Source organism: Nannobrachium achirus (assembly GCF_963921795.1).
Source record: "Nannobrachium achirus genome assembly, chromosome: 1".
Classification (NCBI taxonomy): domain Eukaryota; kingdom Metazoa; phylum Chordata; class Actinopteri; order Myctophiformes; family Myctophidae; genus Nannobrachium; species Nannobrachium achirus.
Window position 1 is genome coordinate 75,482,065 of NC_137810.1, and position 13,124 is coordinate 75,495,188.

General features: G+C 42.1%; 1 protein-coding gene across 1 annotated transcript; it reads right to left on the reverse strand.

Moving 5' to 3' along the window:
- Positions 1–533: 533 nt before the first annotated feature.
- Positions 534–2,138, reverse strand: LOC308289920 (general transcription factor II-I repeat domain-containing protein 2-like; the record flags this gene model as incomplete). The annotated part of the gene is made up of 1 exon (XM_080731701.1): positions 534–2,138. One exon carries the CDS (start codon positions 2,136–2,138, stop codon positions 534–536), a length of 1,605 nt encoding a protein of 534 aa, XP_080587827.1.
- Positions 2,139–13,124: the final 10,986 nt, after the last annotated feature.

Consider the following 13,124-nt stretch of genomic DNA (forward strand, 5'->3'; position numbering starts at 1 on the left):
ACAGTAGGCCTATTTATGAAATCAATAGTAACAACCCTCTCTGGGTTCACAGAAAGAAAGTTTCTGTTGTGCCGTGCACAATCGTAGGTAAAAGTTCAGCTTTTGATTTAAGAGCAGAATCTCTTAAATCACTCATATGAGCAGTCTCTCAAAGTTCTTGTGTTCTTTCCTTATAATCCAGTTTTGTAGGTTCCAGTAGGCTAGCCCAGTAGACACCACTGTAGGCTCTCTCTCATCAACTTCCCTCTGAAAACCACAAAGCAAGCAGGCTTAGAAACCAAACTAAAGTAATACAGCACCACACAGCACAATACATTTCAATACCAGTATGGTTGTGGAGATGGATTTTATCCCAGTAGACAGCACAGCACAGCACAGTACAGTACAGCACAGCACAGCACAGCACAGCACAGCACAACACAGCACAGCACAGTACAGTACAGCAAGGCTAGATTTTATTATATTTGTTTATACTCAGAATGACTCATTCAAGTCAGAAAAGTGAGCTTACCTATGTACTGTAGCTGTGTTCATCAGTGTGAACTGTGGGCTTGCATCTGGCTGGTGAGGAGTTGAATGTCGGGTTCCATTCTAGTCACAGCCAGTCTCAAACACTGATGCAGATGTTCATCTGTCAATCTTGATCTCGTCGGAGATTTCAGGAGTTTCATGCGTGAAAAGGTTTGCTCGCAGATATACGTGCTGCCAAAAAGTGTGGACATCTTCATTGCCTGTTTTTTTATGTTAGGGTAGGTGTCATTTGGGAGGGCGGCATAGAATTCAATGAGACTGTTAGGCTTGAATGCGTCTTTCAGAACATCACAGTTCTGTAACTCGGCCAGCTCAAACTGATAAGAAGGCTGGGCTTCATTGATGTCGGCAACAAAGGGGTTCTGGAAAAGACGGATTTCTTTTGCATGAACATGTAGTTCACGGACTCGCACACCGAACTCCGCCTTCAGCATTTCCAGTGCTTCCACACACTTGTCAGCTGGGAAAGGGACCGCTGGCTTCTCTGCAGAAAGGCTTTGGGTAGCAGGGAGATGGGTGAAGTTACACCTTTTCACTTGTTCCAAAACCAGCGCTAGTTTCACCTCAAATGCCTTAATGTGGGAATACATGTCGCAAATGAGTTTCCCCTGGCCTTGTAGCTGCAAGTTAAGGCCGTTCATCATTTCTGTCACATCTGTTAAAAATGCGAGGTGCCATTTCCATCCTGGGTCGATCAGCTCTGGGACCGTTTTGCCTTTTGATTGCAGAAATGTGTTAATTTCGGGTAGCAGCTCGTAAAAACGCCGCAAAACTTTGCCGCGGCTCAGCCATCGGATCTCTGTGTAGTACAGCACATCTCCGTAGGCAGACTCCAGTTCAGACAGGAATTGTTGGAACTGCCTGTGTTTAAGTCCATTTGCTCTGATGTAGTTTATGCTTGACACCACAACCTTCATGACAGATTCCCACTTCAACACTTTGCAGCACAGTGCTTGCTGGTGGATTAGGCAGTGGACTTGTAGCGGGGCGGGGAGACCCCGTTCTTCCATCTCCCGGTTCACGCGCCCTATTAGACCCCGTGTCGCGCCGAGCATAGCTGGAGCCCCGTCAGTCGTGATGCTGGCAAGCTTTGCCCAGTCCAGATGCAACTGTTCCATGGTTTGACATACTTTGCCAAAAATATCCTCCCCCGTCGTAGTGCCTTTCATACTTTGTAGGGCTGCCAGCTCCTCGCACGTCTCAAAGTGTGTGTTAACTCCACGAATAAAAATAAGAAGCTGCGCGGTGTCCTGCACGTCCGTGCTCTCATCCAGTGCTAAAGAAAAAAAGTCAAATTGTTTCGTCTTCTGCTGCAGCTGGGCATATACATTATCACCAATTTCTTCAACACGTCTGGTAACTGTACTCGCCGACAGACTCACAGCATTAAAGAGATCTTTCTTTTCGGGACACAACTCCTCCACGACAACATTCAAACACTTCTTGACAAACTCTCCCTCAGTGAAAGGTTTACCGCCGCTTGCGATCAGCTGAGCAACACGGAAACTGGCCCGAACTGACGCTTGATTCAGCTGAGTTTGGCGTACAATTGTAGTCTGCTGAAATAACAGTCCACTTTTTAGCTTTGCAAGTTTGTCTGCTCTCATTTGGCCTTGCAAGCTATCATACTTGTCTTTGTGATGGTCACGGGATTCATAATGTCGGCGCAGATTGTATTCTTTGAATACCGCCACCGCCTCTTGACAGATGAGACAAACAGCCTTTTCTTTGCATTGAACAAAAAAATAATCGTGTGTCCACTGCGGGTTAAATACCCTGCACTCTGAATCAATTTTTCTCTTAGTCTTAACCAACCTTTTTGCCATTATTCCGTTCTGGGGGGCTCACGTTCACGTTCTATGACTGGGGCAAAGTGAGGTCGTAGTAGCAACATTTTTATTTTTTTATTTTTTGCGTCATTGTTCAGGGGGCCGGGTCAAATGTGGAGGCGGGCCGTAGTTTGGGGACCCCTGCTCTAATAGCTCCCAGAGCGCTGTAGAATGGCTGCTCACTGCTCCTAGTAGTTATAAGACGGGTGAATGCAGTGGACACATGTGCACACATACTGTATATTTCCAAATAGCGGCCCTTTTGGAAATAGCTGCTGGCTACTAATACCCACCGGGCTATTATTATTATTATTTTTTTGTATAATTCTTCCTGATTTGTTTTCGAGTAAAGACTGGGGCAAACAAATAAAAGAATGTTGAAAACAGTCCCCTGGTTCTTTTAAAACGCTCTGGGTCAAAATTATTTTTGTGTATTAAACACCCGGGCTCTTCTTTGGAAATATACAGTAATTGTATACATTAGTACATTGTATACATGACCATCTATTCCATCTCCTCCTACTGTCATACAGGCTGCTCTAGAAGAAAAACATGGCTAAAAGGATTCTGGTGGATGCTGCTTCACCCTCCTGCCTTCTGGAGGAAACTAGGAAGCTAGACAAGCATCCTAACAAGCTGTTAGAGGGACTAAACCGTCTACGACTCAACAAGGTTTTCTGTGATGTGATTCTGTGCTGTGAGGGACAGGAGTTCCCCTGCCATAGAGTTGTACTGGCCTCCATCAGCTCCTACTTTCAGGTAAATACACACATTTAATGTCCTGGTGTTGTTAAGAGGATGACCACATTACATTCTGCCTTGGCTTTCATATCTGAATATTGTTCTATAACCAAGTGGTTATCATATGATCTGAATATTGTTCTATAACCTAGTGGTTATCATATGAACTGAATATTGTTCTATAACCTAGTGGTTTTCATATGAACTGAATATTGTTCTATAACCTAGTGGTTTTCATATGAACTGAATATTGTTCTATAACCTAGTGGCTTTCATATGAACTGAATATTGTTCTATAACCTAGTGGTTTTCATATGAACTGAATAGTGTTCAATAACCTGTGCTTTTCAAACCAAGGCTCACCAAAGAGTAAGTCAAAATCTCAAGGCAACACGTGCAAAAACAGCTTATATAATAATGTTTAATAGTTAATAATTACTCTTGTCAATCTGTAAATATTTACTGCCTAATAAATAAACAAAACATTAAAATGTTAAGTCATTCAGAAGTTGTCTGGAATTGCAAAACATAGCCAATCTACAAGCACAACACAATATGACAAGTGACATTGTAGATCTGCTATTTTTGAAAACAATTTTAAGAAAGTGAAAATGTAATTAAACCTATATTGACATGCCAAAAGGGATACCACATTTAAAGTGGATAAATACATTCTATAGAGTAGTTGCCTCTTCATAACTTCTTGTATAGTTATATACAGTGTGTTGCAATAATACAAATCCCAAGTCAAACCAGTGTTCTTCGTCATGTTTGTGAACCACTGGTAAATCCAACCTATAAATTGTTATTAACTTTTTCTCTGCCATTTTAAACATAGCTGTAGTAAGCAGCTGCCAAATTGCACTCATCTAGTAGACGTGTAGACTCGGTGACAAGCTTTCGAATACAAAAAACCCCATTGAAAAAGACATATCCGTTGCCACGCTGTATCTCTGCTTATCAGCCAGTGTTTACATGAAAAAAGCCAACTGTGCGCTATGGTAACACGTGGACACGTTCGCGCACAAAACGCACGATATGTGCGGGGATCATAATCCAGGCGTGTAGAGACTGGATCAAAGTTTCCAAACGCAAGAATCCGATTGAAAAACGAGCGTTCCATCGCCCAGTAGCTTCCACTTCTGTTACACAGTAAACCAATGGAGGCGGGACTATGGCCCAGGCTCAGACTGGATACGGAAAGCTGGATCCGGTCCAGACCGGAAATGACCGGATACAGTTAGGGGGGCGGGCCTAAAGAGCCAGAATCAGCGAAAATCTGCGCTAATACTTTTAATCCTTTCATAATGATTAAAGCTAATTAAACTTTGCGGGCTCTACGGGCATGGCAGCGCGGTACAGCGGGAAATCTACGGTCTCTACGGGGATCGCGAGGTATGAGTTAATAAGAAAGGCCTTCCTAAAACATGAACACTGCAAGCCAAATGTTCAATCTCTCTAACCCACACAGGCCATGTTTACAACTGCCATGGTGGAGTCCACACAGGAAAGGGTTAACATGGATGGAGTGGAACCTGAGGTGGTCCACATGTTGCTGAGCTTTGCCTACACTTCAGAGGTGTCCATCTCCACAGCTAATGTGCAGGTAATGTTTTATCATCATAAACTGTATTTATGGTCTCCATTTCTGTCCTACATCAGTGTTTAAAGAACATATGTGTTGCTTATCTGTTCCAGGCCCTGCTAGAAGGAGCCAACTTGATGGATGTCAGAGATGTTGGAGATGCCTGTTATGACTACATGCAGCGTCACATTGATGCAGACAACTGTGGGATCAATAAAGGTATCTATCTTACAATAAATGCACAGAATATCTGTATAGTGGTCTGTTTGTAATTAATCCAATAGTATACTGTATATGTCATGTATATTGTTGAAACCCCAGGTAATTGATAGATTCCGTTACTATTGGATATGCAAATAACATAATGAAGGTTTAGGAAAAATAACTTTTGGAAAGTCATCATTTTATTTTCATTTTCTGTCCACGTTGCCTGCTGCCTGCTGGGGATCTTAAATGCCTATAAAGTGGGATTAATTATGGACTCATGAACTAATTAAATTGCAGAGGTGACTGCAAGGTAAATGCATAATTATGACAACACCAAATTCTCCCCATTATGCAAGTACATTTTGATTAAAAGTGATTGATATAGGCATACAGTAGATTGTGGGTTAATAAACAGGCCTACATATTTAAGGGATATTTGACTTTCAAAACAACATTTGATCATGTTATCGTCTACTGAGGCTTTTGGGAGCACCCCAGACAGTTTTTAAGTTGCTTGATTCAGTATTCAGATATTTGATATCCATTTTATCAGACACGCCCCCTTACCATACATTGTAACTCAAACTCCATTTTAACTATGCTAGATCAAGCAAAAACACCCTTCTTTGTTTCTGATGACAGATTCTTTCCAAAATAATTATTGAGTGCTCTACCCTGATGTTCACTTTCCTCCTTCTAGACCTCACTGTCCTTTCTGTGTGTAAAGAGGAGGATTCCTCTGAACAGCAGGAGAGGAGTCCCATTCTGGTCCAGGTGAAACCAGAACCTCCACAGATTAAAGAGGAACAGCAGGAGAGGAGTCCCAGTCTGGTCCAGGTGAAACCAGAACCTCCACAGATTAAAGAGGAACAGCAGGAGAGGAGTCCCAGTCTGGTCCAGGTGAAACCAGAACCTCCACAGATTAAAGAGGAACAGCAGGAGATGTTTCTAAGCTCAGGGGAGGCTGCAGGGTCATCGTTGACATTATTGGTTGTGAAGAGCGAAGATGATGAAAACAGAGAGGCAGAGCCTCAAGCCAGCACCTCAACTGAACACATGACAATACGAGCATCACAACCAACTATTGATGACCATCTCCTCTCTTCACACTGTTCTGAATCTGATACTGATGACAGTGATGACTGGGGGAACAGGGATTATGAGTCAGTTGTAAAAACACTGGAATCACACGAGATGCAGCATGTGGAAGGACAGAGATTATCTTTGAACAACAAGCTGTCCCAGAACCCAGAATCATTAAAGGAAAAGCCATCCACAAGGAGTCAAAAAGGAAGGAAAATCTTTAGTTGTACAGATATTGGCAAAATATCATTAACACAGTCAGAGGAACAGCAAGAGATGGACGAGAGACATGGACCGTTTGAAGCAAGGATGCAACCTGTAGTAAAGTTGTACAGGATAGGTATGTACTGTTTTATTAACAACCTGTAGTAAAGTTGTACAGGATAGGTATGTAGTGTTTTATTAACAACCTGTAGTAAAGTTGTACAGGATATGTGTGTACTGTTTTATATTTTATTAACCAGGGCGGGGTTGCACCAGCTGTTACTAAGTTATAACGTAGCCTAGTTGTAACGTAAATGGCTTCTAAGTCAAGACTTACGCATTACTAAAATGTCAGGTGTTGCACCACACAAATGTGTTCTTACGTATCTCTAAGTAACAACTAAATATTTACACCACCCCTTGGGCAGCACTAAGTCTTTACTAAGTAACCTATCTCTATGGGAGTAGAGCTACTTCACTACTAACGTGGCAGACAGCATTATATCGGCTATTTAATTAATTCAACAATGAAACGACCCATCTGTTTAAAACGAGAGAGGGCGAGATCATTTAGCGACCTACAACCGGGTTGCAACGTGGTTGGTAGTTTTCAGCGACCGGGTCGCTAAAGCGCCCGACCGGGCCGTTAAATCACCGACCGAGCCGCTAAAGCGTCCGACCGGGTCGCTAAATCATCGACCGTTCCGCTAAAGCGAGCGACCGGGTTGCTAAATCGAACGACCGGGACGCTAAATCGACGGACCGGGTCGCTAAATGCACCAACCGGGACGCTAAATCCACGGACCGGGTCGCTAAATCCACCAACTGGGACGCTAAATCCACTACTGGGTAGGTAAATCCACCGACCGGTGGTCGCTTATCCACCGACCACCGGGCTACTAACCCTAACCCTTACCCTAAACCTAACCTCAGTAACCTTACCTCAGTAGGCTAACCTGCCGAAGCAACCTCCCGACCAGGTCGCTAAATCACCAACCGCGCCGCTAAAGCGAGCGACCGGGTCGCTAAATCGACCGACTGGGGCGCAAAATCTTCCGACCGGGTCGCTAGATGTACCAACCGGGTCGCTAAATCTACCGACCTAAAACTGCAGGCAGGTCGGTAGATTTAGCGACCGGCTCGGTCGATTTAGCGGCGCGGTCGGTGATTTACCGGGCCGGTCGGTTGATTTAGCGAACCGGTTGCTCGATTTAGCGACCCGGTCGCTGAAAACTACCGACCACGTTGCGACCCGGTTGTAGGTCGCTAAATGATCTCGCTCTTAAGCCCTTTGCACACAGGACAGTTGCGTTTTTTTCGTTTGCGGCATGAATAAAACGCATTGGATTTGGTGTGCAAGGCTGTACGTAATCGGCGCTGCGGATCCAAAAAGGAGTCATAAAAGGAGTGATGAGTTTTTAACCGCATGCGACAAGACGCACGAATCGAACTGGGTTCGATCGAGAAAAAAACGCACGGCGGCAGCCACTCGTCGCACGGCTAATTCGGAGCCGGTGTGCATGAGGTCATATAGAATCATTGTTTTCTTTAAAAAAAAATAGATTGTCCGTTTTATCCGTGCGGTTAAACGCGCCTGTGTGCAAAGGGCTTTACTGATACATTAAGCCCTATATACATTTCGGCCATATGAAAATAGCCGATCTACAAGCTCACAATGTGTCTGCTTTTAATAGAGTATTTCTATATTGCAGGATTGATACTTTTTTATTTCATTTGAGTACTTTTCCACCACTGATAATACAGCACAACAGCGAATTGAACGGTGCGCTCGCTTCCCCTGTGTCTCCAAATATGCGTTGCTCTGCATTACTTCACAACGGGGGGTATGAGGCCAATATAATTTGTGATACAATCCGTTTGCAGGGCAGTGCGCTGCGCAGGGATGCGCTCGCCCTGTGCATGCATATCAGTGACTTGTGTACATGCCAGTGGAGAGACGGAGGTCTCTGTTGACAAAAGTCGATACAAGCTTTATTTTCTTACTAGAAACAGTTCGTTACTAAAAACAGTTCGAGCTATGACGTCATTGTATGCGACTATACATTACTTTAGGAACAGTCTACGCATTACTAGTTACGTTATGCCTTAAGAAGTCGTGGTATAACACCTGTTAGTAACTCACTTAGTTACAAACTAACTAGTAGTTACTAAGCCTCTAGTAAGGACTTTACACCCTAACTTAGGGCAGGACTTACGTTCTGGTGGTGCAACCTGCCCCTGATGTCTCAACTGATTACTATAGAAGTCTGTATTTAGAGAATCATACGTTCATACATAGTAGCAGATCTGCAAGCTACATGCGATACAGTATTTTGAGGACGGTTGCTTAAAGTTTTTAATAACTAGCCGGGGAGCCACTGGCCCAAAAGCTCAAAGAATAGGGTTTTACCTGTGATGGCATGACATACTTTTTATTTTTGTTTTTTCTATTCATTTGGTCATTAAGGTACACAGAATGAGAGGCCTGCTCTGCCGGAAACTCTGCGAAAAAATGTTATGGCCATTTGTATATTCACTCCATCGACTTCAATATACAGGAAAGAAACACACCAAAAAAAATATGCTTTAAGTAGCATGTGAGGGGTCAAACTAGGGGTTCTTGATGATTCTGAATCTATTGCAAGCATTTGTTTTGCATGAAAAACATTCCTTGGGCTAGAAAACGGACCAAAATAACGGTGAAAAGTGATGACTCATCACTTTTCACAGGTTTGAGAGGCTGAAATCTAGCCCAAGGAATGTTTTTCATGCAAAACAAATGCTTGCAATGGATTCAGAATTATCAAGAACCCCTAGTTTGACCCCTCACATGCTACTTTTTTTGGTCTTTTTTTCCAGTATAGTGAAGTCAATGGGAAACTTTTTTTCGCAGTGTTTCCGGCAGAGCAGGCCTCTCATTCTGTGTACCTTATTGACCAAATTAATAGGAAAAACTAAAATTTGGAGTATGTCATGACATCACAGGTCTTCTCTCATTTTGGCACAGTGGCTCCCCGGCTAAACCAACAGTAAAGAGTTGCAAAGTAGCCGGTGTATCTCAACTCTCACTAGAATGAAACCGTTGACCAAAATAATGCCAGCTGTAGAACCAGCTAAACATTGTATGGAAAATGTTCAAGTTCAAACACTCTGGTTTATTTCATGTATCTTTTGTCTAGACTTCCTGCACCTCCCTGCATGTAAAGAGGAGGAGGAGAAGAATCCTGGTCTGGTCCAGGAGGAACCAGAGCCTCCACACATTAAAGAGGAACAGCAGGAGCTGCTTCAAAGACCAGAGGAGGCTGCTGGGTCAACGTTGACATTACTAGCTGTGAAACATGAAGATGACGATGTAAACAGAGAGACAGAGCCTCTAGCCAGCACCTCAGCTGTACACATGAAAACACAAGCTGATGTAGAGGACAGTGGAGCATCACAACCAACTAGTGATGACCAGCTCCTCTCTTCACACTGTTCTGAATCTGACACTGAAGACAGTGATGAGTGGAAGGAGACCAGAGAAGACCAGTCAGCTTTAAACTCACTGAAATCAGTCAAGGCAAAGAATGTGAGCAACAAGCTGTCCCATGACCCGACATCATCAAAACAAACTTCAGTCATGAGGGGCGTGACGGGGAAAAGAAGCTTTAATTGTAAAGAGTGTGGCAAAGGCTTTAGTAAAATGAGTCCTCTAAAAGAGCACACGAGGATTCATACAGGGGAAAAGCCTTTTTCTTGTACAGTTTGTGCCAAAGGCTTTGGTCTAAAGCATAATCTGAAGACACACATGAGATCTCATACAGGGGAAAAGCCCTTCAGTTGTACAGTTTGTGCCAAAGGCTTTTCTACAATGGGTGATATGAAGAGACACATGATAACTCATACAGGGGAAAAGCCCTTCACTTGTACAGTTTGTGCCAAAGACTTTGCTCAAATGAATAATCTGAAGAAACACATGAGATGTCATACAGGGGAAAAGCCCTTTTCTTGTACAGTTTGTGCCAAAGACTTTGCTCAAATGAATAATCTGAAGAAACACATGAGATGTCATACAGGGGAAAAGCCCTTCAGTTGTACAGTTTGTGCCAAAGGCTTTTCTACAATGGGTGATATGAAGAGACACATGAGAACTCATACAGGGGAAAAGCCCTTCAGTTGTACAGTTTGTGCCAAAGGCTTTTCTACAATGGGTGATATGAAGAGACACATGAGAACTCATACAGGGGAAAAGCCCTTCACTTGTACAGTTTGTGCCAAAGACTTTGCTCAAATGAATAATCTGAAGAAACACATGAGATGTCATACAGGGGAAAAGCCCTTTTCTTGTACAGTTTGTGCCAAAGACTTTGCTCAAATGAATAATCTGATGAAACACATGAGATGTCATACAGGGGAAAAGCCCTTTTCTTGTACAGTTTGTGCCAAAGGCTTTGCTCACATGTGTAAACTGAGGGTACACATGATGATTCATACAGGGGAAAAGCCTTTTTCTTGTACAGTTTGTGCCAAAGGCTTTGGTCTAAAGCATAATCTGAAGACACACATGAGATGTCATACAGGGGAAAAGCCCTTTTCTTGTACAGTTTGTGCCAAAGGCTTTTCTACAATGGGTGATATGAAGACGCACATGAGAACTCATACAGGGGAAAAGCCCTTCGCTTGTACAGTTTGTGCCAAAGACTTTGCTCAAATGAATAATCTGAAGAAACACATGAGATGTCATACAGGGGAAAAGCCCTTCACTTGTACAGTTTGTGCCAAAGGCTATTCTCGAATGTGTGATCTGAAGACACACATGAGATCTCATACAGGAGACAAACCCTTCACTTGTACAGTTTGTGCCAAAGGCTTTACTCTAATGCATCATCTGAAGATACACATGAGGACTCATACAGGTAATAATACAGCACTATCTGTAGCTATTTGTAAATGCTCTTAATGTCACACTGTGTCATATACCATGGTATTCTTTGAGACACACATACAGGTATTTCAGGGCTTGGCAGAATGCACCTTTGCTTCTCCAGGTGAACAACCCTGCTTTCACCAATGGAATTACATTACAGAACGTACACATTGTTACATTTTATGCCAATAATTGTATTATTTGAGACACATCCATGTTTGTACTGTACTGTACTCCCAATACACACACAATTCAATTTTTCAATTCAAAGGGCTTTATTGGCATGAGAAAACATACGTTTACATTGCCAAAGCAGAAGTGTACACAATACAATACAATACAATACAATACAATCAGAACAATCAGAACAAAATATGTACAGGTGAAAACAGTTTTCATGCATCACGGTAACGTGCAGGCAGAGCAGTGATATATATACAATGGTTTTTAAGGTGGTTGGGTTCCATTTGATATCCTTCTCTTATCACAGTAGCTCACAAATCTTTGTGTGTTTGCACATTGTTTTACTTCCCCCAGCAGGTATGGGAGTTTTTCATCATTGGTCATATTTTGAAACTCTCCTTGGGTGGTTATGATCTGTGGGAAGTATGTGTCTCTGATGTCTTGGTACAGCGGACAGGTGGTTAGAAAGTGTAGCTCAGTTTCCACTTCATTTTGTGTGCAGTGGGTGCAAAGTCTGTTTTCTCTAGGGAGCCAGGTATGCCTGTGACGTCCTTTCTCGATTGCAAGACTGTGCTCACTGAGTCTGTACCTAGTCTCACACACACGCTCCATTTTTTTTCTTCCCCCATTTCATTTGAATTTTTGTTTTTATTGTTATCAAACTATTCCCAATGTGTTACCAAATGTAATTTCTTTACCAAAGGCTCCAAATTGTATGCATGTCCATGTTAATATATTTGTTTAAATTCCTTTTCATGTGTGTTTCTAGAAGCAGACAAGAAACAGCAACAGTCCTCCTCTGATGGAGAGCCTGTTAAAAAGAAGAGCAGAACCTCCACCGTTGAACTGCAGGGGGCGCCAAGTGACAGTAAGAGAGAACAAATTTGTATTATTGTTGTTTTTGATGAGATTGACTGTAATCAGGGTTTAAGTGATATTTCTTTGTTAAAAGAACTGTTCAAATTCTGTATATTCCTATTGTAATCATTGTTATTGTATAGTGTTTTATAATGTCATCATTGTGTATTGTTTTCTGTACAGAGGGCCATTCATTGCTGGGAGTGAAGGGTGACAACAAGTCCAAGAAGAAGGGGGCAGGCCGGCCCAAAGGCTCCAAAAGTAAAGAGAAAGATTTAACCTTCAGGTCCAAACCTCAGCAGGATGAGAGGTCCTCCTACCCTGCAGAGACCATGGACAGCACTGGGACAGGAGCAGTAGAGTCAGGCAGTGGTTGCTCTTGTGACAGGTAAGGACGCCACAAACTGCACCATAAAACATTTAGAGCTACACTGATCTGCTGCTAGCCTGCTAGTCCTGACTCATGCTGGTCCAGACCTGCTGGCACTGAGCCCAGCCTTCACCTTGATGAGCTTTAGATGTTTAGGATTATACAGTACTGCCATATGAAGCCACAGTACAGTGATGACGTTTTTTGGAAGCACTGACTTATTCATTTGTTTCAAAGGCTGATATAATTGTTTATCCCCGGGATAAACAATTACATCAAGAACAGCCATATCAATTATTTGGCTGTCAGTGTGCCAGCCTGATTCTTAACTTTTCCCACAATCATAGGGAGTCGGGACAAAATCATATATATATATATATATATATATATATATATATATATATATATATATATATATATATATATATATATATATATATGTATATATATATATATGTATATATGTACTGTGTGTATATATATATATATATATATATATATATATATATATATATATATATATATGTATATATATATATATATATATATACTGTGTGTGTATATATATATATATATATATATATATATATATATATATTGGTCAAGAATATATTGTTGACCAGATAT